The sequence below is a fragment of the Podarcis vaucheri genome (genome assembly GCF_965113315.1).
Source record: "Podarcis vaucheri genome assembly, chromosome: 1".
Taxonomy (NCBI): Eukaryota; Metazoa; Chordata; class Lepidosauria; order Squamata; family Lacertidae; genus Podarcis; species Podarcis vaucheri.
In genome coordinates this window covers 60147656-60174364 of record NC_138759.1, presented here as the reverse complement: position 1 = coordinate 60174364, position 26709 = coordinate 60147656, and the positions used below count along the sequence as shown (strand labels likewise).

Genomic DNA, 26709 nt, shown 5'->3' with positions numbered 1-26709 from the left:
GGCAATTTAACAAGGCAACGCTTCAGCATCGTAAGTCGTGCAAGCCGAGCACTTTTATTGTTGCTGCGTAACATGCATGCTTTAGTTTTAAGCCTGCATGCATTTAATGTTTACTTAGTGTGACTCGAAAAACAATCCTCTTCTTCAAACCTTCAAAATGTGAAGGGAAAATATCTATATAGAAATGGAAAGAAAACCTTTAGAAATTTTACACCTGCAGAGCACTATTCCACACAGTAGTCACTAGAATGCTAATGAAATTTTAGACAATAATAGGTATTTTTAAGTGCTCTTTATGCTATTACTTTGTAACCTATTCCTGATGTCAGGCTATTAGACAAAACGATTTGGCACTGTTATAACAGCACTTTTTAAAGTCTCTTAAATATGCAAATACTTAATTTTCTATGGACTTCTAAATGTTAAATGAATCATACTTAGGTCCAATGAGTCAAGTTTCAAATCTTCATTAGAAACTTTGCTATAAGCCTGGCAATTAATATCTCAGGGCTAATTCTCATGGCCACGTTGTTAGTAGCAAACCACTTTCTAAACTCTGGAGTACTATTTTCCTGCATTTGCCTATGAGGAAGTAGTCATGAAACATTTTGACCGCAAACTCAGATGGTGTTACTGTTTGCCACAAATGTTCAAAGAGTATGTTTGAGTGATGGCCATCAAACTGTGATCTCAAAGTCATAGTATGACCACTTCACTATGGACAAAAGGTAGGAAAACTAATCTGAGCTGGATAAATAAAAGCAGCCCGTCACGGACAAGGTTATGAAGAGAATCAGCCCTCAGTTTTAAGTGTGCTATAGAGGCCAACCACACAAAATTTATCTCTACCCTTTGTAGCACAGGAAAATTTGGATCCAATCGGCACAATGCAGAATGAGACAAATTACAAACACAAACCAAAATAGAAGCAATCGATACAAGTGATTTCCTTTTAAGATGCAAGAGGAATGTTCAAATCTAGAGTTAGGCAACAACTGGATTATAGCATTATACAATGGGTATCATCCCTTTGTATTTATGTTGAAACTGAGTCATTTTACTGATCTAAGATCACACATCAATTCATCCTCCACACTTGGAATAAGAGCCAACCTTATACTATAAAAAATAGTCCTATATTCTTTCTTTGCCACACCTTCAGTATCAATGTTCAGAGAATGCAGTCAGACTATATATATGCAGTGGTGTTTTTTTAACATTTAGATTATCAAAGCAAAGTTAGCAAAATATTCATCCTAACCACAGGGCCCTGGATACTCAGCATATATGCATACATAAAAAGTTATGTAACAACTGGAAGAGACTCCATTGCCCACCAATTTCTTTTTTTCATCATGTCCGACAACTGAAGTCTGAAAGGCATCATACTTCCCAACTGATTTTTCTAGAATTAAATACAAAATACCTGCATTGCAAACTGCTTTAGGAAGAAAGAGAAACTAGCCCATTAGTTACCAACTCAATACAGTCACCTCAATAATTTTCTACAGACAATTCCACCCATGCAGAGTGTTGAAATTAGAGATTGTAATTAGATATGTAGAGCATATTCATCTCTTAAGAGTGTGGTTTAGAATGGTATATGGGAAAAGAAAAATGGCTTTTAATGTAGCACATCTTGTTAAATGCAGAGACGCTTCCTGAACCAGAGCCCCGTGTGTGCTGCAATGTGCACAAGGAGCCCCTGCATGTGTGGGTTTCTCAAATCACAGCAGTGGATGGAAAAGATCTATGTGCATATCTCTATGCATGTGATACCAGAGATGCCTCGACCACTGAAGTGAATGGAGAAGATCCTGTGGTTGGGTGAGATCAGAGCCCTTGTGCCCACAAGGGATAGCTGGATCAGGGCAATGGTGTTTATAGGAATCACAGTTAACTTCTCTACCTGTGAAGAAAATTGTCATGGAAGAGCAGATTCTTAAGTCACTGAGAAGGCTCTACTGCCAACATCATGGAACTGGACAATGCAATAGATTATTTGTAAATATCAATATCTTTCAGTATTCTTTTTTTTTTGGCCTGCTTTTTAAAAGATTCAAATGTGATAGATTTATACTCAATTTAGCAGAAATCTGAATTCTGTCTTTCAAACTATGACTAAACCTTTCCAATTTGCAGTAAAACATAAACCTTACAGGTTTCATCTTTGACATTTGGGTTTGCTGGTATATCCACCACCAAGAGGGAAGATTTTGTGTTATGCCTCTCTAGTCCTGTAAATGATGCCACAAACCTTTTGTGATCAACAGTGAAAGATTTTGAAGATGGGAAGTATTTGTTACTCAATGTCTGCAAGTAATGTAATATTCCACATAAAAACTCATAACATTTGTAACTGAAAAGACACACGTAGCCATATTTCTAGCCAGACAATGAGAACTACAGGGAAATAATGAATAGGCTTTGACAGATACAAGAAAAAAGCATGGGGATATTCACTTTGAAAATGATAAAAACCATGCATACCTCCATTATTTTGCAAGACAGTATTGGAAGTCTGATCCAAGCACTAGATCTGACTACAATATCAGTTTGCAGGTATTCGCTAACAAAATCTGATATTGCCACCACACATTAGGTTAGTGGGAAACTCTATCTTTTGTTGATCTTATTATTGTCAGCTCATTTCTCCTTGCCCTACAGCTTCTTCCACTCAAAATGGCAGGTATTACAACCCTTTCTAATCACAGATAGCTGAAACAAGTTGGAATGGGGAGGGGGCTTTGTATATTACTGCAAAGAATGAATTTTGTGCTGATTTTTTTTTTAATCGCATAGTGAAGTTGGGATGCAGTAAAACCCAATGAATTAAATATATTAAATTTAGGGAGGAAATCTGGACTTTCCAACAATGGTTATGTTTGAACTGTAGTATATTTGTCAAATTCTGAATACCCCCCCTCCCCAATTCCACCACACTTTTAGAGTGACATAATGCAAATAAACACATCTTCATTATATTGTAGATCTAGGCTGATCTCAGGACGTTTGTGGAACTCCATGTATTTCCCTTTTCAGACATATTAATAAAAGGCTAATTTTCAAAGAGCTCTGCAGCTTGTTTTTGTTTAGGACTTTGAAAGCTACATTGGAACCTTAACAAAATCCATTGGACTGGACTTGCGTTTCATACTTGTTTGTGACACTTCCCCTTGGTTGTTGTTTTTTCATGTAATTTTGTAAGAATGTGTATTCTTGCATCATGATTCTTACATGCTTCAATTTGAAATGTATTTATTTATAAAGGCATCTATATATACCATATTTTCCCGTGTATAAGACTAGGTTTTTCCCCTAAAAAATAATGTCAAAAATGAGGGGGCGTCTTATACATGGGGCCATCTCCCCCCATTTTCTTAAATCTGAGTCCCCCAAAATAGTCTTATACATGGAGGTGTCTTATAGACGGAAAAATTCGGTATATTATGTTTAACAAACAAACAAGAACTAAAACAGGCACAGATGGGGCACAAGTGGTTTGCAGGTGTGAAAGGTCATCCCTGACAGACCGGGTGCATTTAGAGTTTATGGTCAAGACAGCACACCCATGGCAGCTCACCTCAGGACAGATACCTGAACCGTAAGTTGTGCCTGCATGAGGGGTTAGCCCACACTAGCTGCATCTCACCATTAGCCCAGTCACTTAGCAAAAAGCAGCCACAAGCAAATATTTCACTAAGAAGCATATTATGGCTGGTTTGTACTGCAGCAAAATGCTTCTTGCTCTCAGGTTTTCTTCCGTCTGAAACAAGAGTAGGTGGAAGAGATGGCCCACATGGTCCACAGCCTGTTTAGATACAGCCACAAACTTGGATTTAGATATGGGCTGGATAAATATGCTCTCACAAATATGCTCTTTAGGGAATTTAGCTCCAAAGTGAAACTGGAAAGTGAAGCAGGGCCTACACTGTGCCTGTGTAACAGTGGTGGCGACCACACAACCCAGTTTGGTGGTGAAAACAGGATGATCTCGAGTACCACTCAGAAGCCACTCTGTATTCCTGATATGCATCTAGATGCTTTTGTGTCTCGCTTTTTAACCAACCCTCACAGAGGCAGTCCCAACAGTAATAAAAATGCTCTCCAACCCATGTGCAATAGTTATCTGCATAGTGTGCTAGGACCACTCTTAGCATCAGTAAATGAGGTGGCCTAAAGGAAGAGGAGAGATTTTCATATCGTCTGCAATGCAAAGCTGTTATTTAGACATTGTGGCACAGAACGCAACAGCGTGTTATGACTCTTAAATTCTGAGAAGGTCTGGCTAAAAGGAAGGCGATTGCTTTGATCTGTAAGTATCTGTGATAGTATTAGGGATAGTTTCTCCTATGATATTTCTTTATGTGATTCACATATAATAAATGCATTGCTATTTTCCTCTGTTTCTAAATCTCCAAACTTCCCCATGGGTTAACAATGTTGCTCGCCAAACCATCAGTTCAACAAGGAAGGAGCTTTTGAAAGTGTAGTTCATGTGCCTAGATAGGTTTGCTGGCACAGTTTTTGTACAAGTCACAAATGCTGCAATATAGTCCTGGCATGTTGCTTATTACACAACCCAGCCAAGATATGTAATTTCCACAAAATAGGCAAGAGATTAATCTGGTCAGACCCACAGAGGATAAGATTATTATCAAAAAAGGCACTTACAGGCTAATCCCAACACCTCAGGCCAGCATGCCAGAAACACCAGGCAAAGACTGATCGAACACAATTTCTGAGGCGAATATTGCCAAGACCCACATACTTACCAAAAACTCCAGAATGCTTGCTCAGAGGGAAAGGGGGAAGGGGGGATAATGGAAAAAGAAAACTCAAAAAACAACTGTGTCCAGAAATGATTTGTATTTGTAAGAAAAGCAATGAATGTCTGGCACAGTGTAAAAAAATGCTCTCATGAAGCTGAAGTGAAAGAACAGAAGCAAATGTTCTTCAAATACCAGTAGCACACATTGTTAACAATGCAAATATAAACTACAAAATGTAAGACTAATCTAGTCAGCCAGAATACAATGTTAGCCAAATGTAAAAATGGTCAAGTTCTGCCACTCATGGCCTTATGGCTAAGAATTAAAAGGACAGGCACATTAAAAAAAACCCTTAAAAATACTATCACTAGTGTGATAAATTATTTTTTCTTCCCTCCCCCCTTTGCTTGGCGCATGGGCATGGGCAACGAGGCCCTTTCTGTTATGGCTCTCTGCATTCGGCCACTGCGACGAGGCAGTGTGGCTTGCAGTGTTTCTTGAGAGTCATTAATCCCTTCATCCCTTGGTAAGTATCCAGTGGGCATTGCCACTGCATCCTCACCAGTCCACGTTGAGGCACTCGTTAACTCAACATGAGGTGTGGCTCTTTGGGAGATACGTGTTTCAAGGACCTGTGTCCTTGGTTGTTTGAGGAAAGCTAAAATCTCAGACAGGTAGTTATGGATGGCTCTTGTGGATGTAGCCACAATGCCTAGCTGCAGCTCCATCCGGCCCATGGACTGTGACATGAGACCCATGGACTGTGCATGCTCTCTCTTGATATTTTCCAGCAGCTGTACAATCCTACTATTGGTTTCCATTAATAACCTCTCTCCCTCTGTCAGCTGAGTTTGCCCTCTCCAACCCCGATCCCTAGGGACAGGCTGAACACCATGGTGCTCTTCGTTCATTTCATCATTTCCCTCCACAGGAGAGTCACTCTCATATTGGGGAGTCCTACTGAGAGACTGATCCCCAGGAGATTGTATGTCCATTGTACACTGCGGAGTCCGCTCTGGTGTTGGAAATCCCTCAAAATCTTCCCCCAGGTTGCTGTGTGTTTCAGATGATGACAATGGCCATGGCCAACTCTCTGTAGTTCTGGCTGGTGAATCTTCATCAGAAGCTGGCACTGAGGATTCTTGCTCTTCTGCAGGTGTGGATGGTGAACTTCCTCTCTGGTGCCTGGGCTGTCCAGAAGATCCAGGAACCTCCCCATCTTGCTGCCCAGTGACATCTGGCAATCAAATAGAGGAGCAACAACCACTGTATCTGAGGCCAGGCAGATGGAGGAATCTACATACATCGGACAACACACAGAAAGAAGCCAGTTGGGAAACCAGAGTGTTTGTGTTTGGGCAAATAATTGGGCAGACTAAAATTTAGAGACTGAAAAGTGCAAGTGGCACTTCATAAAATGCACACGGTGCTGCACCCATAACACATACAACTGTACTGGATCCCAAAGAACATCTTTCAATACACCTTATTGTGATTGTGACAGTAAATGTCTGTGAACCTAGCAAAAAGCTCACCTATGCATTGTAGTGATGTCACAGTCAGAAATCTCTGTGATGAACTTGGAGTCAACTTTCCAAGCGACCTGAGCTTCCTGTGGTGTCAGATGTGCTCCACCACTGGCTTGTGTGGCAACTTTTGAAGCACTGCTTGCTATCTTCTCTTTTGTCCGGCGTTTCATCTCACCCCTAAACTCCTTCCAGAATTATTGCCACAAAATCTGTGTGGCAGTCAATCAAATTTATCCTGTGAACAATGTCTCTTAGGTCTTCTGTATGCATTCATTTCCTTTTTGTTAATATTAAACTGAAACCAATTATGCACAATGGCATTGTTCACCAGGATGCCTTTTGTTTGTCTGAAGATAAATATTTCCCTTGCACTTGCCTTGCTGACTCCTTGCCTGAGTACTTTTATAAAGAGCTATATAACACGTGTACAATGCAGTTTACAAAGAAAGGTCAAGCATTAAATAAGGGCATTTGTCCATGTATGTTATTTAAATTCACATCTACTCTTAAGAAAATGTATCCCCAAACACTTTAAAATGATTATATATTGCATGCACTTCCTAACTAAGCAGTTACTTTATGCATTTATATATATTATGCAGGCTAATGAAGAATGAGAAAATGTCCTAGGTTGGGGGGGGGAAATAAAGTAAGCCTTCTGCCTCTGGGACAATTTACCCATTCATATTTATCTGAGATGTCCTCTCAAATTATCATAATAATCACTTATTCAAAGTACATTTCCCAATCTTAAGCAAGATTTGTGTGTGAACAGCATGATTCTCACTAAGTCTACCTAGTAAACAAGAGTAACTACTACTAATCATTCCTGGTGAACTGGTTGCTCTGTGTGGTTGGTGCTAAGTAATTTGCACCTGCTTTGCAGAATCTCCAAATGAATTTGTATTTGGTTAGGTGTCACTCCTGCTCATTGACACACACCACATGCTGCTCTTATGAACTTAATTTGGAGTTGTGTATTTGCACCAGAGGGACACGGGTGTATGTATGTATGTGTCTGATTGGAACAATGTTTCTTATTATTTCTTATCCTTTGAGATCATCCATCTTATTTTAGTGGGAGCGGGATGTTGGAGGTGGTTCCTAGAGAAAACCATGGTCTCTCTCACCACTCCAAATCCTGAACCCCTCCAACCATAGATTCATTTAAAGGGTCTTGTACATTTCATGATTCAATATAACTGAATATTTAATCTCAACATTAATTACGTTGTGAGCGCTAATAATTTCTCCATCTATTAATTAACGTATTCACATTCAAAGTATTCACACCTGTTTGTGTTTGTTTAGACTGTCCAGTTGCATGTTTATGGAAAGTGAGAATGAAACTGTTTGTATATAATATGCATGAGTTCCTTATGAAAATGGATGTGGAGACAGAGCGGCAAGCAAGCCTTGGATCTTCCACTGCATGGATACTTTGAAAAGGGACTTCACGAGACAATTTAAATGTAATACCTGCTGCTTTTGCACTTTAATTCCCACCTTTGCTCCACCAGCCCAGCAACAGCTGTAACTAGTGATTCCTATATCCCTTAGATAGATAGTGCAGGACCACAAAATCCACTTTCCAGAATTCTCTGCTAGGGTACACATATAAAACAGGGATGTTTTTAACCACATGAACAAATGTCTTTTTCAAAATTCTAACTGAATCTCTAGAGCAGGGATGGCCAGCTGAGGCCCATGAGCAAGATGTGGCCCAGGAAATAATTTTATCTGCCTTACTCCCTGCTACATTTCAATCAGTAATAACATTTTATATAAAAAGGAAATTTTTTTTAAAGGTTGTGTGAGAAGCCTTTCACGTTGTTAGCTGTGCAAATCTATGATTCTATCTCCAGGTTTTGAATGCAACAGCCCAAATCATGATCCAGCACACATGCACCATAACTATGAAACCGCTTTTCCTAGGTCATGCTGAATACAACTTCTGACTAGTTGCGAGAAGGTCCAATTGGACAGCAAAATATACTCCCCTTCCAGGAATGGAATCTAGAGATCTGAGTGGCCGCTTATAATGCAGAAGGTGGCCATCCCATTCTAAAGAAGGGATATTATTATTATTGGATATCATTGATCATATGAAGCCAGGCATTTTTCATATTTTAAAACTCTTTGTCTGAACATTTACAACAGAACCAAATGGAAAATAGTAGACCTGATAAAATAATCTGAAAAATATAACCTATCCCACCCCCAGCTGATGTGTGAACATTGATATACAAATAAAATAATATTTTGGCATAGTTTGTTATTTATGTAGATGGTTCATTTGCCATTTACTGGTGAATCCAGTTTCCTAACTTGAAAAAAAAATCCTTATTGCTCAGAAACATTTTATTCACTGCAACGTCTTCCTAAGCAAATAACTTCAGCCTTCCAATCAGAGAGATTGGCATGTGTGGCCAATCACACAAATAACAAACTGAGTAAACAGTTTATAAACAATCAATGGACTTAAATTCTGACACTGTTGTCGAATACTTATGAATCATGAATACATTCAAAGAGGTTAAGATGGGTTGTTAGACTAGCCATTAACAATGAAGGGGCTGAATCAAGAGGCAACATTAACAACAAAGAGTTCAAGCATCTCTAATAACTAGGATTTACAGCCTTTATTTAATATTATTATGGGGCACAGAGAACCTTAAGCTGATTTTCATTCAATGCAGAGCAACTGTGGCAACTTGGGATAATGGTTGATGCATCAGGCTCTGCTTGAAAGGTCATTTTCTTGCTGTCTGCAAGTTGGCCTGATAAAATTCAGGACTTGGAAGTTGTTAAGATGATGGCACCAGTGCTATGTTAGTGGTGTGAAAGAAGTGCATTTGGTAATATGGAGACAATGGAAATTTGGTGTGCCTAGAAACTGTGCTGCTCAGCAGCAGGACTGAATGATCAAATGGCTTTGGCTTCTGCTTCTGCACCATGTGACTAGAAATATTAAAATCAAGTTAACGTCTCTCTTGAATTAGGTGCCTTGATCTTGCATTGTTGCCTAGTTCTTCACCAGGAGCATACAACAACTGGACTGCAAGGATCAACATGTAAACTAAATAAATATTATGCATTTATCTTCTAAATACTTTTCATCTACAGATTTGGTTTCATTACAGGGGCACAAATCACTAGCTTGAGGTTACGCTCAATGAGATGTAGAAATAATAATAATGAAAAGAAAATGAAGCAATTATTTATGCCCAGTGCAGATGCAACACTGTTGATCTTTTACTCATGGTTAAGAGACTGGGATCACACAGGAGTTATTTACTGAGCTAACCGTAATGCTAACACTAACCATGATTAACGCTCAACAGCTTTACAGGGTTTGCCAGCTTATTGAAGCCTTGCTTCAAATCCTGATTAATGCTTAGTGAAGGCAAGCTTTTAACCACGCTTAGTACCACTGCAGATTATTTATTATTCTCAAAAATATTTGACTTTCTATAGGAAACCAGCACATAAGCTGACACTACATAAAAACATGTTAATACAATTGAAGACAAAATGTAAGACTCTGAGATGAATTTAAAATAGGAACAAATAAACCAAAGCAGATGTAATGATAAATATAATTAAAGTTCAAAGGAGAAAGAGAGGAGAAAGAATGCCTGAGACAAAAGGAGACAGAGGAAAGAGAGGGTTAGATTCAGACCTGCTGTTCAACAAATCGAAGGCCTCCTTCTATTCACAAAAGCAAGTCAATTCCTGCAGAGGCTCCCGTAGGTGAGAGGAGGAAGATAACTTTTGATAGTTCCCCTCTCCCCCTCCATACCCATATCCATGCTGTTCCGGAGGATCCCCCCCAATCCTCTGGAGCAGATTCTGGAGAGCACAGAAGGCTCCAGGAGGAAAGGAAATATTGAAAATCATGTTCCAGCTTCCATTTGTGGGAGCATCCAGTTTGCATGGCTGCCCCCTCCCCACCAGGGAAGGAGGGGTGAATGAAAACCTGCATCAGGAACAGGACGGGGGAGGAATAAATATCTGCATTGGGATCTGCTGTCCATGTGGATCCTGCCGCCTGAGTCAGATGCCTCACCTTGCCTCATGGGTGGGCCGACCCTGCCAGTTTGTGCAATTCTGCTCTGCGCAAACCTGTACCCAACCCAAGGTATCTGTGCATGACCAACTCCCACTCTCTTAACCATGGTTAAGAAATCAGCACCCTCATGTCTGCACTCTGCTTCAGACCCCAACACCCTTACATACTACATCTACCTAACCGAACAATGTATTTTTAAACCGCTGCTAACTCAATCGCTTTCTTTCTAGACATACAGTGAGTTATAGGGTATGTGGATGCGTGGCTTCCTATACTATGGTTTAATCAATATTACCTGGTTGCATTTTGTTCTGGCATGCCTACCAGAGTTCTCAACTATAAAGATGTATTTGAAAACAGACGGAGAAAGGGGAAGCAAGAGGACTGTGCCAAGAGCCTAGTAATTTTTGGACCGGGTGCTCTTTTAGTTTTTCGTTCCATAGTGTTATTGTTTCTGAATTAAAAACAAAAAACCCCAGTGTGTTTGGCTTCTTTTCAGTATCTCCCCTATAACATTATTTTATTTGTCAACTGGCTGAATTTTTAAAGTGTTGTGTGCAAAGAGGCAGTGTTAGACTTCTCACAGTCCCTCTCCTCAGTGTGATCAGATGCCTCCTTCGTTTCTGTGATTTAGTACATCTGTGTCATACACCTCGGTGTATTGTTCTGACACCTCCATGTGCATGATACACCTCATAATTTTGTGTTCACTATTCGTAGTTTGCCTACTCCCTGCCCTGAAGTATAAGCTGCCTTGGACAGGATGTTTGTCAAATGTTGCCAGAATGTTGTCAGGACTACACCAGCTCCATAGATGCTTGGGTAGGATCATGGTGCTGGCGTACTGCTGGCTCCTTGAACATGGTTATCATGCTTCTAGTTTCTCAGTGAATGTAGGATACCATTTACAAGTTATTCGTGATATAAAAGCTACAGAAGAAACACCAAGGACAACTTAGTTCTAGGAAGTATATGGAAAGAGCACAGGCTACAGTACTTATAATAATCAGAGGTTTCAGCTATAAGAAACATATTTCAATTGATTCACTGAAAATAGTTATCTCTTTATGGCCATGTTGAGTCTTACCTGCCACTTGTATTGGCAGCTGATCCCTCCCCTGGGAAGTGCTGCTCTCAAAGAGTCCTTCCTTTTGAGATCCCACCAGATTTTTCATCTCCACTACTGGATTGCTTTCTTTTCCTTATATAGTCTTTCCTTTCCCCCCATATGAACAGCTGGATTGCAGGAGTAGGTATGATCTTCTTTGTTGCCAGATAACTGGAAAGTTCTTTGGGTACAATTAAATACAGCTAGCAATGCAGCAGCCATAGTAGCACGCTTGAGAAAGTTCTTGGAGCCGTGAATTGTTCCTCTGCACTTAGGCCCATGTTTGCAGCATGCCCCTTCTTCTTACTGTTCAAGCTGCTTTAGATAGGATGAAAGTTTCTGAATACCTAAGACAGATACAGATAGAAACTGTGCCATGCACAATAGGTTACATCAAACTGGGTGCAACATCCATTGCACCTTCATACTGTGGCTTCAGCTACATTATTAACTTCGAAAATGAACCATAACCACTATTTTTCCATGTGTGTTGTTCTTCCTCCCAGTATACCCACCCAATGTACTAATGAAAGGACGATACATCACATGCTATGAGATCTATATAAAAGTAGAACTTGTGAAGTGTTCTAGCACATGTTCATTTTCCCCACCAAAAGACACACAACTGACAACCTGAATCTTTAGGGGTTGCCGATCCCATGGCCTGGGAGCCATTCACAAAATGAAAAAGCTTCGTATAAATTCTACCATACAGTAGTGCAAAAATGCATATTCTGAAAGGTGTTGTGTGAATCTGCATTCAAGTTCTAGACCACATGTCTCATGTCAGTGTAAGACTGCAAAATCCCAAGCGAAGTACAATTCAAGTGTGCTTTCTACTTATTCAGAGCAATTAAAAAGAAAACTATTCCATGTTATCTAATATGTGTTTGAAAGAAGCTAAAACTTACAAAAGGTACCTGCCTAAATATTAGAGCATAAATGTACATTAAAAAGTCATTTGTAAATTCTGTGCATATTTAGCTATCGATGGCTTTTGAAAGCACTCTTTTTGGCAGACATTGCAGATGCAAAGCAATAAACACGAGCATGTACACTGCAGAAGAAGTACCGTTAAGTTGTCTCTCAACAGCTTTAGGAGGGAAAGGGAGAAAGGCATGGCGGGGGGGGGGGAAGAAGAGGGCATATGGCGTGTGATAAAGGAATAATGTGGTGTGTTTCAACCAAAGTTAAGAATTTCAAGTCCAACTGATTTCAACTAGGAAACATATGCATGCTTCCTTAGAAGCAAATCCCACTAAGTTTACTTGAGCTGTGCACAGGACCACAATTTTAAACATGTACTCAATTCACCCACTAAAATCAATAGGACTTAAAACTACTTTGCTGTGGCTGCTGGTATCCATGACATTCTTTGGACATTTTAAATTTATGATAATTTAATATTTTTGATTTTGTGGGTGTTGCTAATTCTCATTAAGGCAAAGGAAACTTAAGAAACTCAAGAAATCTCTCACTCAACTGAAACATTTTCATGTTAATAATTTCAATAAATAATAATAATAATAATAATAATAATAATAATAATAATAATAATAATAATAATATTTTTAAATTTATATTCCGCCCTCCCCAGCCGAAGCCGGGCTCAGGGCGGCTAACAACAATAAAATAATACAACATTCTAAAATCATTTAATTATAAAATTAATTCAAATCAAATTGATGGCAACCATTGGGCTAGAGTTCTGTGAAGATTGCCAAAGGAGGGAGTCAGGCTGTGCCCTGGCCAAAGGCCTGGTGGAACAGCTCTGTCTTGCAGGCCCTGCGGAAAAATGTCAAGTCCCTCAGGGCCCTAGTCTCTTGTGGCAGAGCGTTCCACCAGATCGGAGCCACAGCCAAAAAAAGTCCTGGCTCTGGTTGAGGCCAGCCTAACCTCTCTGTGGCCTGGGACCTCCAAGATGTTTTTGTTTGAAGATCATAAGTTCCTCCGTGGGACATACCAGGAGAAGCGGTCCCGTAGGTACGAGGGATCATCAGAACATGGCTTCAAGACTGGCCAAAAAACCCCAACAACAGTAATGGTACTTTGGAGTTATTATGGCCAAGAGCCAAATACATCTGTGCTGATGTGATTGAAGTGCTTCTGTAAACACGTGAGATACTGCTGAGTTTTGCTTTCAGCTGCGGTCCTTTGCACTATGCTAGATACTGCACTGGACAATTGTCTAATCTTCCTAAGAGGCTTCTCAGGGAGACACCGAAGGCTGCTGTGAAATGTGGAAACCGGAAATCTTGGTGTACACAGGGAAACAAGGCAGAAATTTTGAATTTCAGCCCAATATAGTCACCCAATGTACTTAAGAGCAAGATATAAAAGTGACAGCTTCAAATGGAAACTCACTTCACTTGAAAGTGCTCCCCACCTTGTTGTGGGGGCTGTCCAACATAGATCTATTCCATGTCTATGTATACTTTGACTTAAAGTCTACATTGACAGGTAAATTGAGATAGTTTCTCAATGCATTGTGTACGTGTATTAGACATGGCATCTCTTAAACAGCTGACTAGCATTAAGATGTAATTTTAAAATTAAGAAAAAGGATTTTATAGCCTGATCTATAACCCAGTAAACCTTGAATATTTGCATATCAACCAGTATGGTTTCATTGACTAATTCAAAGATTGAAAAAGCACAAATTCAAGTGTTTAATCTTAGATTGGTTCCAGAAAAGGATAGTCAAGAATGGGAAAAGCAAGGGGGGAAATGTTAGTGCTGTTTGAAATGTATGTAAGATTAACTTATTTGATTATAAAAAGAACAATTTTCCTCTTTTATTATTACATAAATTTTATTTGTTAACAAAGTTTAATAAAGCAAACTTAAAATAGCTACGGGTCAGACTGTTAATTACATTTGCTCACAAGAAATAACCACTGATACCATATTCAGTTTGTGGCTAATTTATTTAACATTTGCAAGCTTTTTACAGATGCCAAAAATGAATGCAATCAAATTATTCTTATTTTATATGACATTTTAAGACACAAAACACAGATTCTCTCCATATGTGAAATGTATAACATAAAAATGTTATCTCAGGGGAGTCTGATATTTTGTACATAGAAGTTCTGTAATTTACGAAAAGAATGCTACTAAAGATGAACTGATGGTATCAAGATAAAATAATCTAAATCTGGAATCAGACATAATGACTCAAATTCAGACACAAATCAAACCATGATGTGATGCCTGAATTGACAACACACAGCCTGTGATTATCCAGCAAATCATATAAGAAACCATGGTATGAACTGGTCTTGCAAGCCATGGTTTCTGCTATTATGGTTTAGCATGATAGGAGGTCTTTCCTAGGGTGTGCACAATGCAGGACAAAGTACGTTGTTTAACCTCCATGACATTTTTATACAGGTGAAATTCAACTAAACCAGGAGGTAGAGAAACCACAATTGGATGTCTTGAGAAAACATCTGGAAGACACCTAAAAGCTAGTGTGGTGTAGTGGTTAGTACCAGAGCAGAATCTGGAAGATTCAGGTTCAAATATCCACAGAGGAAAGAAGCTCACTAGGTGATATTTGGGCCAGTTAGTGCTTCTCAACCTAACCTATGTCACAGGGTTGCTGTGAAGGGAAGGGCAGGAATCATGTACTCTACCTTGGAGGAAAGGTGGGATACAAATGTAAAAAATAAATCAAATAAAGCTTTTAGACCGGTGCCTGCGTTTGAATCTAGAACTCTGTACAAAGCATTTCTAGGACATACACCTTAACCACTTACTCTATAAGATAGCTTTAGTAACAGCAAAATGTAGAATTGATATTCTCTTTTTACACCTTCATTATTCATACATTATAAATATAGCATGTGGCCTTATAAAACAGTTTCAACATACGAGATTTTAGTAAGAAATTCTGTCCAATTCCACCCCCACTTCAAGAAACAGAAAAGAGCAGAGAGTGCACTAGTAATAACTTTCACTATTAACTTTCACTATTAAGAGTAAAGGTCTTTAGTATAATGCCATTTATGTAGGATTACTCACAACAATATTTGGTTTTACGCAAGTAAATATTATTGAATTAGTTGAATTCAGGATTTGCGAGCCTCAAATGCAGTTTAAATAGGTGAATGTGGTTGCCTCACATTCTTGGAGTTCAACATGGGATGAGACGCAAAGTAAGTAGGGTAAAAAATAACAATACCCCCCTACCCCGCATGGGAGAGGGAAAATAATAACTTTTCTGTCATTGTTTATTTGAAATAGTTTTCTCTTAAAGCAGGCATGCCCCTACCCTATGCCTGCATTTCCTGGAGCCACAAAAGAGTGACTGAATGCATGGTTTCTGCCTAGCCACTGGCCAGCTCTTTGTCCGTGTACAGGACCTGTAGTCATGTGTGCTGTGTTAAGGTGTGGGCCCCTGAGAGCACTGGACCTAGGCAGTTACCTATATTTGCTCCACATGGGAAGGAACTGACATGATGTAGCAGAGCAAACAAAAGCAAACAAGCAGCTCTAACTCATGCTTTGTCTTTACATATGGAAGCTCAAACCATGGTTTGGGTTCTAAGCTACAATTAGTGCAAAGCATGCTTTGGTGTGAGGTCTGAATCAAGCCAAACTGTAAGATAAATGAAATTAAGACAGTGTATTGTAAAGTATGCAACCGTACAGCCCAACATAAGAAGTTGACAATTTCAGATTATGCAAGAGGGCTTCTAAAATGGGTAGTCTGTTTAAGAGAACTGGGAGGAGATGCTTGCATGTCTTGGCAAACCTCAAATCAGACATTGCACAGGATAGAATCATTGTACAGGGTGGGGAAAATGGTATATGAAACTAATACCAAATATTAATTCGAAAGCAACAGATTTACAAATCCTGTCATCTAATATCTTAACACCTATATACCTCTTATCTGGAAGAGATGCAAATTAAAAAGGTATCTGGAAAATATGATGTATGCTTCAGTAATCAGATTTCACTCTAATGCATGAAAGATAATATTTATAGATTAATAAATTATACTATAATCAATGGGCAGAAACTAATAAGAGATGACTGGGTCATATTAGATACATATGCCGTGCTTCAAGAATAGTTTTTAGTAAAAACGTTTAAGACTTAAGGAACACAGAGCCACACAGGTTGAATCACTTGATATTCATTTGAATCATATCTAGGGATCCATTAATTCTCTGCTGGCCAAATTTTAGACTATCTGCCTTTTGGGAATATTTACTAATATTGCTGCTGAATTAATTCTACTGGGAAGTTTTATGAACATACTGACCCCCAATCTCATCCTTCCTTTCTGTAATGTGGTTTCTATCGAATGAAGAACCAAAGGAAAAGTCATTCTAAATTAGTCATTCCAAACAACCAGCTGCTAGGGATAAGATAACCTCATGATAACATTGTTATCTAATGCTAGATTATACCTTACTCCATCACATGGAATGACAACTCAAATTCCCAGATGCAGATGAAAAAAAATATTATGTGTGAATGTATGCATAGATGCTCCATATGTTTGTAATCTTACAACACAAGAGATATTCTACATTGCAGAAGCAACAGTTATTTTAGAAATACAGTATTTATTTTTCAAAAAAAAAAAAGTTATTTCATTCTGAAAACATGGAAGGTTTTCAGAATTGAGAAAATAAGTGGAAACAAAATGTGCTAGATTTGAGCCAGCATTCGAAGAGATGGAATTTGGAGATGGGGAATCAATCTTCCAAACATTATAGTAAGTTATGGTGCAATTCTGCAAACACATGAGCCAGCTTGTAGAACTGAGCAAGGCAAATGAAAACAAACTACAATATGCCTAGAGTAATTTATTTTACAGTTTTAATTAGGAGTCAACATGACATTGTTAACAACTGAAAAAACAAACAATGTGGAATGGGAAGAAAAGGCCTTGAAAAAATAAGGAAGGAAATCAGGAAGAAAGGAAATAAAGAATGAGAGAAAGGAAGAGTATGCTGTCCACCTCTCTGGTACCTTAAATAAGGCATACTGAAGTTTAAGTCACAGTGGCAGCATTACAGCACCTGAAAGACAAAAAGATTAAAAGCTTTGAAAATGCGTTCTATGTGCAACCTTTAAATTCTGAAAATCTTAAATAACAAACTGTCTAAAAATATATAATAAAGTTTTACTCATCTTTCAGCCAACAATTTCCAGGGGTTTTGCTCAAAAATTTCACACCTAATGGCCGTAGTAATATGATTCTCTTGAATACTTACGATTCCATCACTTTATTTTCTCTTGCAATGTTTTCCTCACTGGGATGGCAAAGTCACCCTCAATTACTTTTCTCTAGTGAAGAAAGACAATGAAGTGCTTTACATGTGGGGATGCATGACTAGTTATAATTGTATGAATATTCTGCTCATAATAGACAGCAAGAACAATGGCAACATGGAAGCTTTAAAAGCCCTCATGTATTAAGGACTGCATTTTCAGAAGCACTACCAATTTTCACCACCTGATTATGAAATCATGCTGAATGTTTCAGAAATATTCAGCACCTGGATTCATTATCTCTGAGAACTCCCAGAAAGTACTGAACAGAACTCAAAAATTCACCCCTTGTATTTCTTTCATCACTAACTCCTTTGTACCTCTTTAACAGATAACATTCTTACTGATACGTATTAGAAAACAAGTGAAGTCTGATTCCTTGCTATGCTAATAAATATGGCTTTACCTCATTGGGATAAATGAACAGTTATTTAATAAATTTGCTAAGAGAAGACGGAATATCACCCCTTAAAAATGATTAAGTGTGCATTCAACACATCTCCATCAAAACTTAAAACTGCATACCATGAAATAGTAATATTAACTCAGATTATCATTTGGTGTCAGCAATTAATACTTACACAAATATCCTTCAGAGGATCCATGTTAGATTGGTAACATCAGGAATATCCATATCTTTGACGGCAAGGTTTCTTTCTGATGACTTAAATAATTCTGTCCAAAACATCTTTCCGAGATTATCATCATATTTGAAGGTGTGAACACTTTAGAGCTGGTACCATGTCTGCTTTCACTATTCCTTGGTTGTGAAAGTCCTATGATCTATTCCACAGTGCTGAAATACCTGTAATCGCAGTGTGTAGCCTTTTCACATCAGGCCACTTTTCGTTCCCTATTACATTTGGAATTCAAGTATTGGATTTAATTTATGTCTTGTTTCAAATGCCATCATTTCACACTTTTTTTCTGGAAAAAAATGATACTATACTATGTACTATAAATATTATTGCTTTTATTATTAATGCCACTGATACGTTTCTTTTAGAAGATACCACTATGAAACATTGTTCTGTTAGGTGAGTTGCATCTCGTATTAAATTGCACTATGACCTAACCTAATGTTTCTGCAGGTGATATTGTAATATTCTTCTAGAATTAAAATTTATACTCCCAAGAGAAAGATCAACAAAAATAGAGGAAGGCAAAAATATTCCTGTTTCAGAATTATTATTATTTGGCTAGCACCAATTCAGCAGTAAAAATCCCCTAAACACATATCCAATTATTCTTGTCACAAATTAACATTTTGGAAGCACTTATAGATGGAGAATTGAACAATATCCAGTTTAGAAACTGTTCAGGGGGAAAAACCAACTAGCTAGGCTTAAAATCTCAAATAAGATCAAAGGAAACCTGACATTGCTTGATACACCAAATTTGCTAGGATAAAATTTGGTACTTATGAATTAGAAAAGTGTTCCAAAATAGCTATGCAAAACCTGCTCCCCCTACAAATTCCATAGCTATCTGGTCATGTAAGCCATCGTTGCCTCATGATTTCTTTAAAAAATAATAATCTATAGATAGGCTGGTTTATTTTGTTGCTGCTTCATTTTTGAAAAATGAATTAATATGCTGGAATTATTTAATTTAAAAATTCTAGTCATATTGTGCTTATACTGGTGAAATAATCATATTGCTTGTTGTTTGGGTATGTTTTTGATTGATTCAGTGGGGATTTGTTGGGCATTGAATTATCACATGCCCTGATAAATCTTGTTTTCACCAAGACATGTTAATGGAATTCTCTGTTCATTTCAATGGAGGTGCCCTATCCCCATATGTCCTATCATTGGCACACTTATTTTGGGTCTATCCGCTAAAATGAAGAAGTCCTTAAAAAGATTGGGAGACACCATACACATACGTATACATAACCTACCATGTGTATATGTGATCTCTTGATCGGGGCAAGGATGCATAGACATTAAACAGAGGAAATATATTGCTATATAATATATTGTTCTAAAACTCTATGAGATACAAAAGGTATGCAAAAGTTTTGTCTGAATTATGCAAAAATCTCCCTGTGTTATTTGTTTTGCTAATTTTAAGATCCCCCCCCCATGAGTTCATGGTCTAGACTAGCCACCTTGCTAAGCAGTGGATACTCCAAAAAAATTCCTACAATTTAGATTAATTCATTTATTAATACATTCAACTGTGTATTTTTCTGGGTCAAATTTGTATTAAATTTTCAAAATATTGTAAACCAAAAGAAATAAGACCAGTTTTCAAGTTGAAATAATGCGTATTTTAAAGTTGAATGGCTTAGTTCTGAGTTTGAGAAGGATGATGAAAGGGAAAATAGCAATGTAACAGTGCAATCCTGTAAAAGTCTACTCAGAAGTAAGCTCCATTGAGTTAAATGGGGCTTAATGGCAGGTGAGTCTATAACTGGAAGCTAAAAAGATGTATTACAGATTGAGAAGTTGGGTTTTTTTAGTAACACTATGCAACATTCAGAAGTAATTTTAATCTTACAAGGAATTTTATCTCTTAACTGTATTGCTAAACCACGGCCCTGATCCAGTGGCTCCATTGTAAATAAGGGGCTCTGATTAAGAGTAATAAGGGGAAACACCAAATGTATCCATATGAACCTATGCCTGCTATTGGGACAGCCCCTGCCTATGCAGAATGCCATGCAAAGTACAGTGCAACTTCGCATAAAGGAAATTCTACACATGTGAGGTCTGCTTTACAAGAAACATATATGCTTTAAAGTATGTGTACATGTGGCAGAGACAAATTCTTGTCTCTCTGGCACAAGTAATGACTTTTGTGTCAACGTATACATCGTTCAAAGTGGATGTCAGTTTGAGAGTATGGACTGCATATATACACTAAATGTTATAACACGTGAAGTGGACCTGGCTGTGCGTGGTTTCAAAAGCCATATCCAGGGCATTTATCCTCCCCCTCAGTGAAACAAAAGCAAGCAAACACACACACACACACACACACACACACACACACACACACACACACACTATACTTATTGGAGAACCCATCTACACTACAAAGTGTTCCAAGTCACTGGGGCTCACAACTAGTTACAAGGTTTTATTCTATATGGGTTTCTGTAGAATGATTTGAGTGGCAGTGCTGTAGGTGTACTTGGAGCTCTTGTTAATATGATCAACAAAAGGAAGAGAAACGAGAGAGTTGGGAAAAGTGTAAAACAAAAAACAAAATTAGGTAAATTTAACTCCAGCCACTTTGCTTCACCACTGTAACATAGCATCCAAATTAATGCTTCACACAACTCTGTAATCTACACATGACTTATCCTCAATTTCTTCTACCTCTATGGATTAGCAGTGTGCTAGGCAATCACATATACAAAAAAAAACAAAGTTCCCTGCCTTGAAGAAAGCAGGTGACATACAAAGGGTAAGGAAGAAAAGGGATGCAGCTAAATATATGCAACCTTTATATACATATATTTATTTATAATTAGTATTACTACAAAATGTCAACAATCCCCATCTGTCCTTTCACATAGCAATCTGTCATTGCAAGTTGTGCAATAGGCTCAGTAGGCATTGCAGCAGAGGTGGGTCTCAAGGAGATAAAGGAGAGGAGAGTTGTGACCTTATGGATCAGTTCAGGGAGGGCATTCCATGCATACGGGACAGTGTGGAAGATGCTAAGTTCAACCTGAAATTATGCAGAGCAGCAGTTCTCCAGGTAAAGACTCAAGGTGTGTGTGAGGTGCCTATTTTTGAGACAGAGGCAGTGTGGTTTTTGTAAGTAACGACTGGCTATTAAGCAGGCAAGTGAAATAAGTGATGCAGGACTACACCAAACTCCTGTTACTTGCCACTGCTTTTCATAGGGCTGCTTCATTCATGAGTTTCCTACATGAAGGGAAACTCAGTGCAGAAAAATATGTGTACACCCACATACATTGCTGGGCATGAAAACGGCACAAGTGTTTATTCTGCCTTGGTTACACATGTTCAGAAGCTTCAGCAGGTGGTTCCAAATACAGGTAACCACAGCAGAACAGACATACAACATGACGTGTGTGCACATATTTTTTTCCTACCTGGGGACATGCCATGCATGAAATAGCCCTAAGTGATCACCAGTTAGCACAGTAACTTTGAAATAATGACTGGGGAACAACTGGGAAGGGATCTTAAACATATAAAGGGAGAGGAAGTGGGGATGAAGGAGGCAAGACAAAAGAAAGAAATGGGATCATCTATTTCAAATGTGAAGGAAATTAGGTTATTTTATGTGACTTCAGTTCATTATCTAAATAGCTAAAACATATTAATAAATTATTTTTATGACTGACAAACTGGACCATTTACAACTATGTATCCTCCTTTAATATGAAAAGGTGTAGGGGAGAAAAAATAAATTAAAAGAGATAAAATGCTTCCCCTTACCCTTCTTCTTCCGTACTGAAGCTTGAAAATAGAAAGGGAATGAATGGTAAATAAAATGTGAAGAGAAGGTCATTCTAAAATGATAAATCCCTGTTTGAGTCTCAAGCACCAACACTGAGCATACTCAATACTATGCTTTCCCTTTTTCAAATCACCATAAGCATTAGCAAAACTAGCACAGGCTATGTTTAAACTCTAATTCCGAAAGATACAATCTAAAAGGCAGAATACCATGGCTATGCCGAAAAGGAAGATCTCATCCTAAAAGTTAAACAGCATGATTTAGATTTTTAAAAATATCAGCATGATTGTGGAGGGGCGGTGGCGGGGAATATTTTAAGAGTTTGAATTCAAAGGGGAAAGAATTGTGACAATTTCTTAGGCCATTAGTTCCTGACAATCTTAGTGCAGATTCTAAAGAGGGGCAGACATGAATTAGAGTTTGTGCAACACTAATTTGGAAGCAGCCGTGTAATATTACAGGGGGCACAAAGCTGAACATGAGCTCCACAGAACCACTAAACTAGTTCCTTGACCCAATGGGCTGTTTCCTCAAAAATAGCAGCCCCTTAATACACAGAATAGCAAATTGGTTTAAAACTGAGGGGGAGTTCTTAAACAAAACAATTCATTCACAAGAAGGGGGACACTGTCATGTATTCAAAGAAAAGAAAAGAAAAGAAAGAAATTCCACTGGAATACCACAAGGTAAGAAATATTATTGGTCACAAATAAGAAAATCGTAGTGTTGGACATTCAGCCCAGACTATTGTTGCTTTCGAGGTGGGGAAGAATAACACCCGCCCCTGAAGATCTGAATCAAAGAACTTTAGGGTGGGAGTGAGCTTATCTTCAGGCTGGGATGGGAGAGGATATTTGTAAAGGACCATAAAAAACTCTGCCAAAGTTTCAAGTGGCAGCTTGGCTGCCCTGAGCAGTGCATTGACACTCCTTTGTAATTCAGTACAGAATGCCCCCTGAGAATTATGCTGTGTCATGATGTAGTATTATTCCTAGAGGTATTATTGAGGGTGGTGGTGGTGGGGAATGGTGGCTGTTGTCATTTACTGTGGCAACAAAGCTTTTCTATTGTTAAAAAAATAAAGTATTCATGACTGAAGTGTAGACCCACATGGACTCCAAAGTTCTTTGATTGCTTCCCACCCATGCACTATAAAAGTCACCAACATCCCCCCACTGCTTTCAAGGGGAATGAATGGCCCTGTGAAAGTGGAGTGGGGGGAGGCTGGTCCAGTTTAAGTAGAGAGAGTACAGAGAAAAGTAGGAAGAGGAACCCATTAAGAAGAGGGACAATACAAATACACTATCAATGATAAATAGTGAGCACATGCTTTCCATGCAGAAGGTTCCAAATTCAATCCCTGGCATCACCAGATGGGACTGGGCAAGATTCCCATCTGAAACCATGGAGAGTCATTGTAGGCAATTTTGGATATATGGACAAATATTTGTACTATGTTCCTACGGCAGCTTCCTGTAAGTCTATCTTTTTTATATACTGGCAAATAAAAAAAATATTTTAAAGCCATTTAGACTAGTTAATAAAACATTTATATGCACAATAGATATAGTTTTTGAACATCACTGATGAAAGGAAGTTGAAAAACAGTAACAACAGCAGCAACAATAATAATTTAAACTTTTGCCATGACTAAAACGTAATTTTCAACTCCATATTCTGTGCAGCATGAACGTTTGCATACTCTTATAAATGGTAGGTGGTCTTTCAAAAGACACCATCACATCTACAGCCTTATCCTATGCAAGTTTACACAGAGGAACATACAAATGACATTAGTGGTATTTACTCCTAAGTTTGCAGAGGACTAAAGCCTTTGCATATTTAGCAGCATTGGTAGGCATGCAGGAATATTTTAAGTATTGTGTGCTCTTTCCCTGTATAATCAAGGGGGTCCTGTTCTCTTCAACACAATTCCAGAAAATCTTGCTTCCAATTATGTCATGGAAGTAAATAAGGAAGTTCCAACTCATACAAAGTTTCCTGTGTGCATTCATGGACTTTGAATCACGTTTGGTGTGGATATCTCTAGCTATTAAGACAATTTTTAATCATAGCAAAGTACTTAATTTTCTATAAAATTATATAACCATTTAATATAAAAATTATGAAGGACGAACAAACCTCAAATTTCTATATTATAATGGTCAGGAAGACATTTTCTTTATTGCCAACTCCTTTAAGGTTATTTATGCCTATCCTTTCAGTGATAGCCTTCTCAAAAATAAAACACCCAATATGTGCAACCAGAAGGCAAGAGTTTTTCTTGTATTTCTTTAGAGAAATGTGAACTAACTAGAGTTACACCAGGACAGAGTAATTATCAGGCTGACCTGTTTAAAGTGTTAAAACGTGTAGCAATTGATTCTCTCCATAGTTGCTTTTATAGGTCTTAGCATTCTACCAAGAACTATAAGAAAGAACAAGTTTTCCTACAGACACAACTAGACCTTCCTGCTGAGCTTATATCATTCAAGCTCCCATTCAAATTTGCCCTCCTTGGCAGGAAGACCACCCCCTGATACTGCTGGCCCAGGGGAATTTCCCCAGCAGCTGGCCAGCAAGCGAGTGCGGCCTGGTAGCCAGGATGAAGGCAGGTGAGCAACCATGATACCCACATGGTTCCAGGATTAATCATCCAGGCATATCCTGATCTCATCTTTGCTGACATCGTCTTTTCACCACTGCCTAGTAGGCAACATCTCCTCTGAGGGAAGGGAGTGGAACTTGCTCAGCTCCTGACAGAAGCAACTTTTCTCTTGCAGGTAGCTGTCAGGTTCCCAAGGATGACCTCTGATGCAAGCGAGTGAGACTGAGCTGCTGTGATTCACTCCAGCCCATGGTGGAGGCCAAGTCTTCCCTTGACGGCAGTTGATTTCAAATTACAGCCGAAGAACTGCCATTCCTTTGAGGTTGTGTGGTTTTCTTGGGGAAAAGAAAGGAGCTCAGAAGGAAGGTGCAGTTGTGGCCCAAAGAAAGCTTTTTCCTGAATCTCAAAATGGTTCATGAGTCGGATGCTAAGACCTAGAAAGGCAGCATGGTGAGGAAGTCAATTACGCTGAGTACTACACATTTCCATAGCTTTAATAGGTCACCCTGGTGATTACTCTCTCTGCTCAGGTGTAACTTCTTGTTAGCTTACAATGTCCAGATTGAAGAAAAATGTCCTAGTTAGCCAACAAGATCATTATTTTTATGGTTCATAAGGGAGCCTTTCCCATTTTTCCATGGCGAATGAACAAGGACTGTGCTATGATACAAAAATTTGTTTAAAAGGATAACTTCATGATATTCAAAACAAGTGAAACAGGAATTTTATGGCTGGCAAAAAAATTTAAAAACCCAATAACTCTCATATAAAATAGCCCCCTATTTCCCACCTAATCCCCCCAAAACCTAAACAGTATTAATTGCAACTGGTCTGTTGTGCTATTTAAAGCAAGAAATAGCACAAAGGAAGGCATATTATCAGTAAATTGCTTGCTGATAATTCACAATCAAGCAATAAATTTAAACGAAGATTATATAAAAAGTAAACCCTTCATTTGAGAAACCTCTGTAATTTCTATTTTAAAATGTTTCAGCTTAATACCCCTAAAGGTGTTAAATAAACAAACTCCATGTTACCTAGAACTCAGTGAGACTGGTAAAGAAATAGTGATTTATATGCGTTGTATGTGCAATAATGTGCCACCAGATGTCGATGTGGAGTCCCTTTTTTCTCTACCTGTTTTCCCTGTTTAAATTTACGCTTTAAACTGAAACACTTCTTTGATGTGTCTAGATCCAGCACTAGACATCAGGATATCTAAAGTGTTTTCTATGGAACAAATATTTGATTACTAAAAGGTAGGAAAATGCTGAACTGTTTTCTTTAAATAAAAAAGACCTTATATCAGAAATATTTTAACTAGAATATTGCAAAAATGGATACTACTACTACAGCACTATTTTTTTCTGCACAAAATTAGGTGAAGTAAAGATTAAGAAATGTTCTTGTTCATGCAAATTCAGGCTGCAATCCTACAGACACACACCTGCAAGTAAGTCCCATTGAACTCAATGGGATTTACTTCTGAGTACACATCTATAGGATTGCACTGGATCAAATAGATAAATAAATAATGGTAGGCCCTAATCCAGGAGGAGAGATTGAAATTATGGTAGGGAACATCTGAGAGCCAAAACCTGCTTTAAGCTAACAAATTGCTTTTGCTGGATTGGGGGCAATGAACACCAATAAGAGATAGTTTCCTTTCAGGTACAACACTTTGGTTCTGGGTCTGCATTTATACAACGACAGCTAGCAGCTTACCTTTGTCCACTAATGAGAGGCCACAGAAATTTAAAATAAAACAATATTAGATAAACTGATTTCTTAGGGGGGGAAAACAAGCTAATAAAATATGCTTATAGCTTTAAATTAATGTGTAAAATAACAATGCACATAAATGATAAAACACATTCTGT

The 26709-nt window shown here is 38.3% G+C and overlaps 2 protein-coding genes across 7 annotated transcripts in view; both read right to left on the bottom strand.

Annotated features, from left to right (window-relative positions):
* Positions 1–26709, bottom strand: part of SHANK2 (SH3 and multiple ankyrin repeat domains 2) — a 354487-nt gene that overhangs the window by 29145 nt on the left and 298633 nt on the right. For 3 of the 6 annotated variants that reach the window (XM_082223286.1, XM_082223283.1, XM_082223287.1), the window contains one exon: positions 22200–22220. The exons of 2 other annotated variants lie outside the window; for them this stretch is intronic. In XM_082223286.1, the coding sequence (XP_082079412.1) occupies positions 22200–22220 (21 nt within the window). Of the gene's footprint in view, positions 1–114; positions 175–22199; positions 22221–26709 lie in introns of all 6 variants that reach the window. One more of the 6 variants, XM_082223288.1, reaches the window with a different exon arrangement.
* On the bottom strand, positions 115–12777 carry LOC309534433 (uncharacterized protein). The gene is made up of 2 exons (XM_082226631.1): positions 11461–12777; positions 115–6009 (listed from the first exon to the last, which is right to left on the bottom strand). The coding sequence occupies exons 1-2, from the start codon at positions 11546–11548 to the stop codon at positions 5153–5155; spliced, it is 945 nt and encodes a 314-aa protein (XP_082082757.1). The 5' UTR covers positions 11549–12777; the 3' UTR covers positions 115–5152.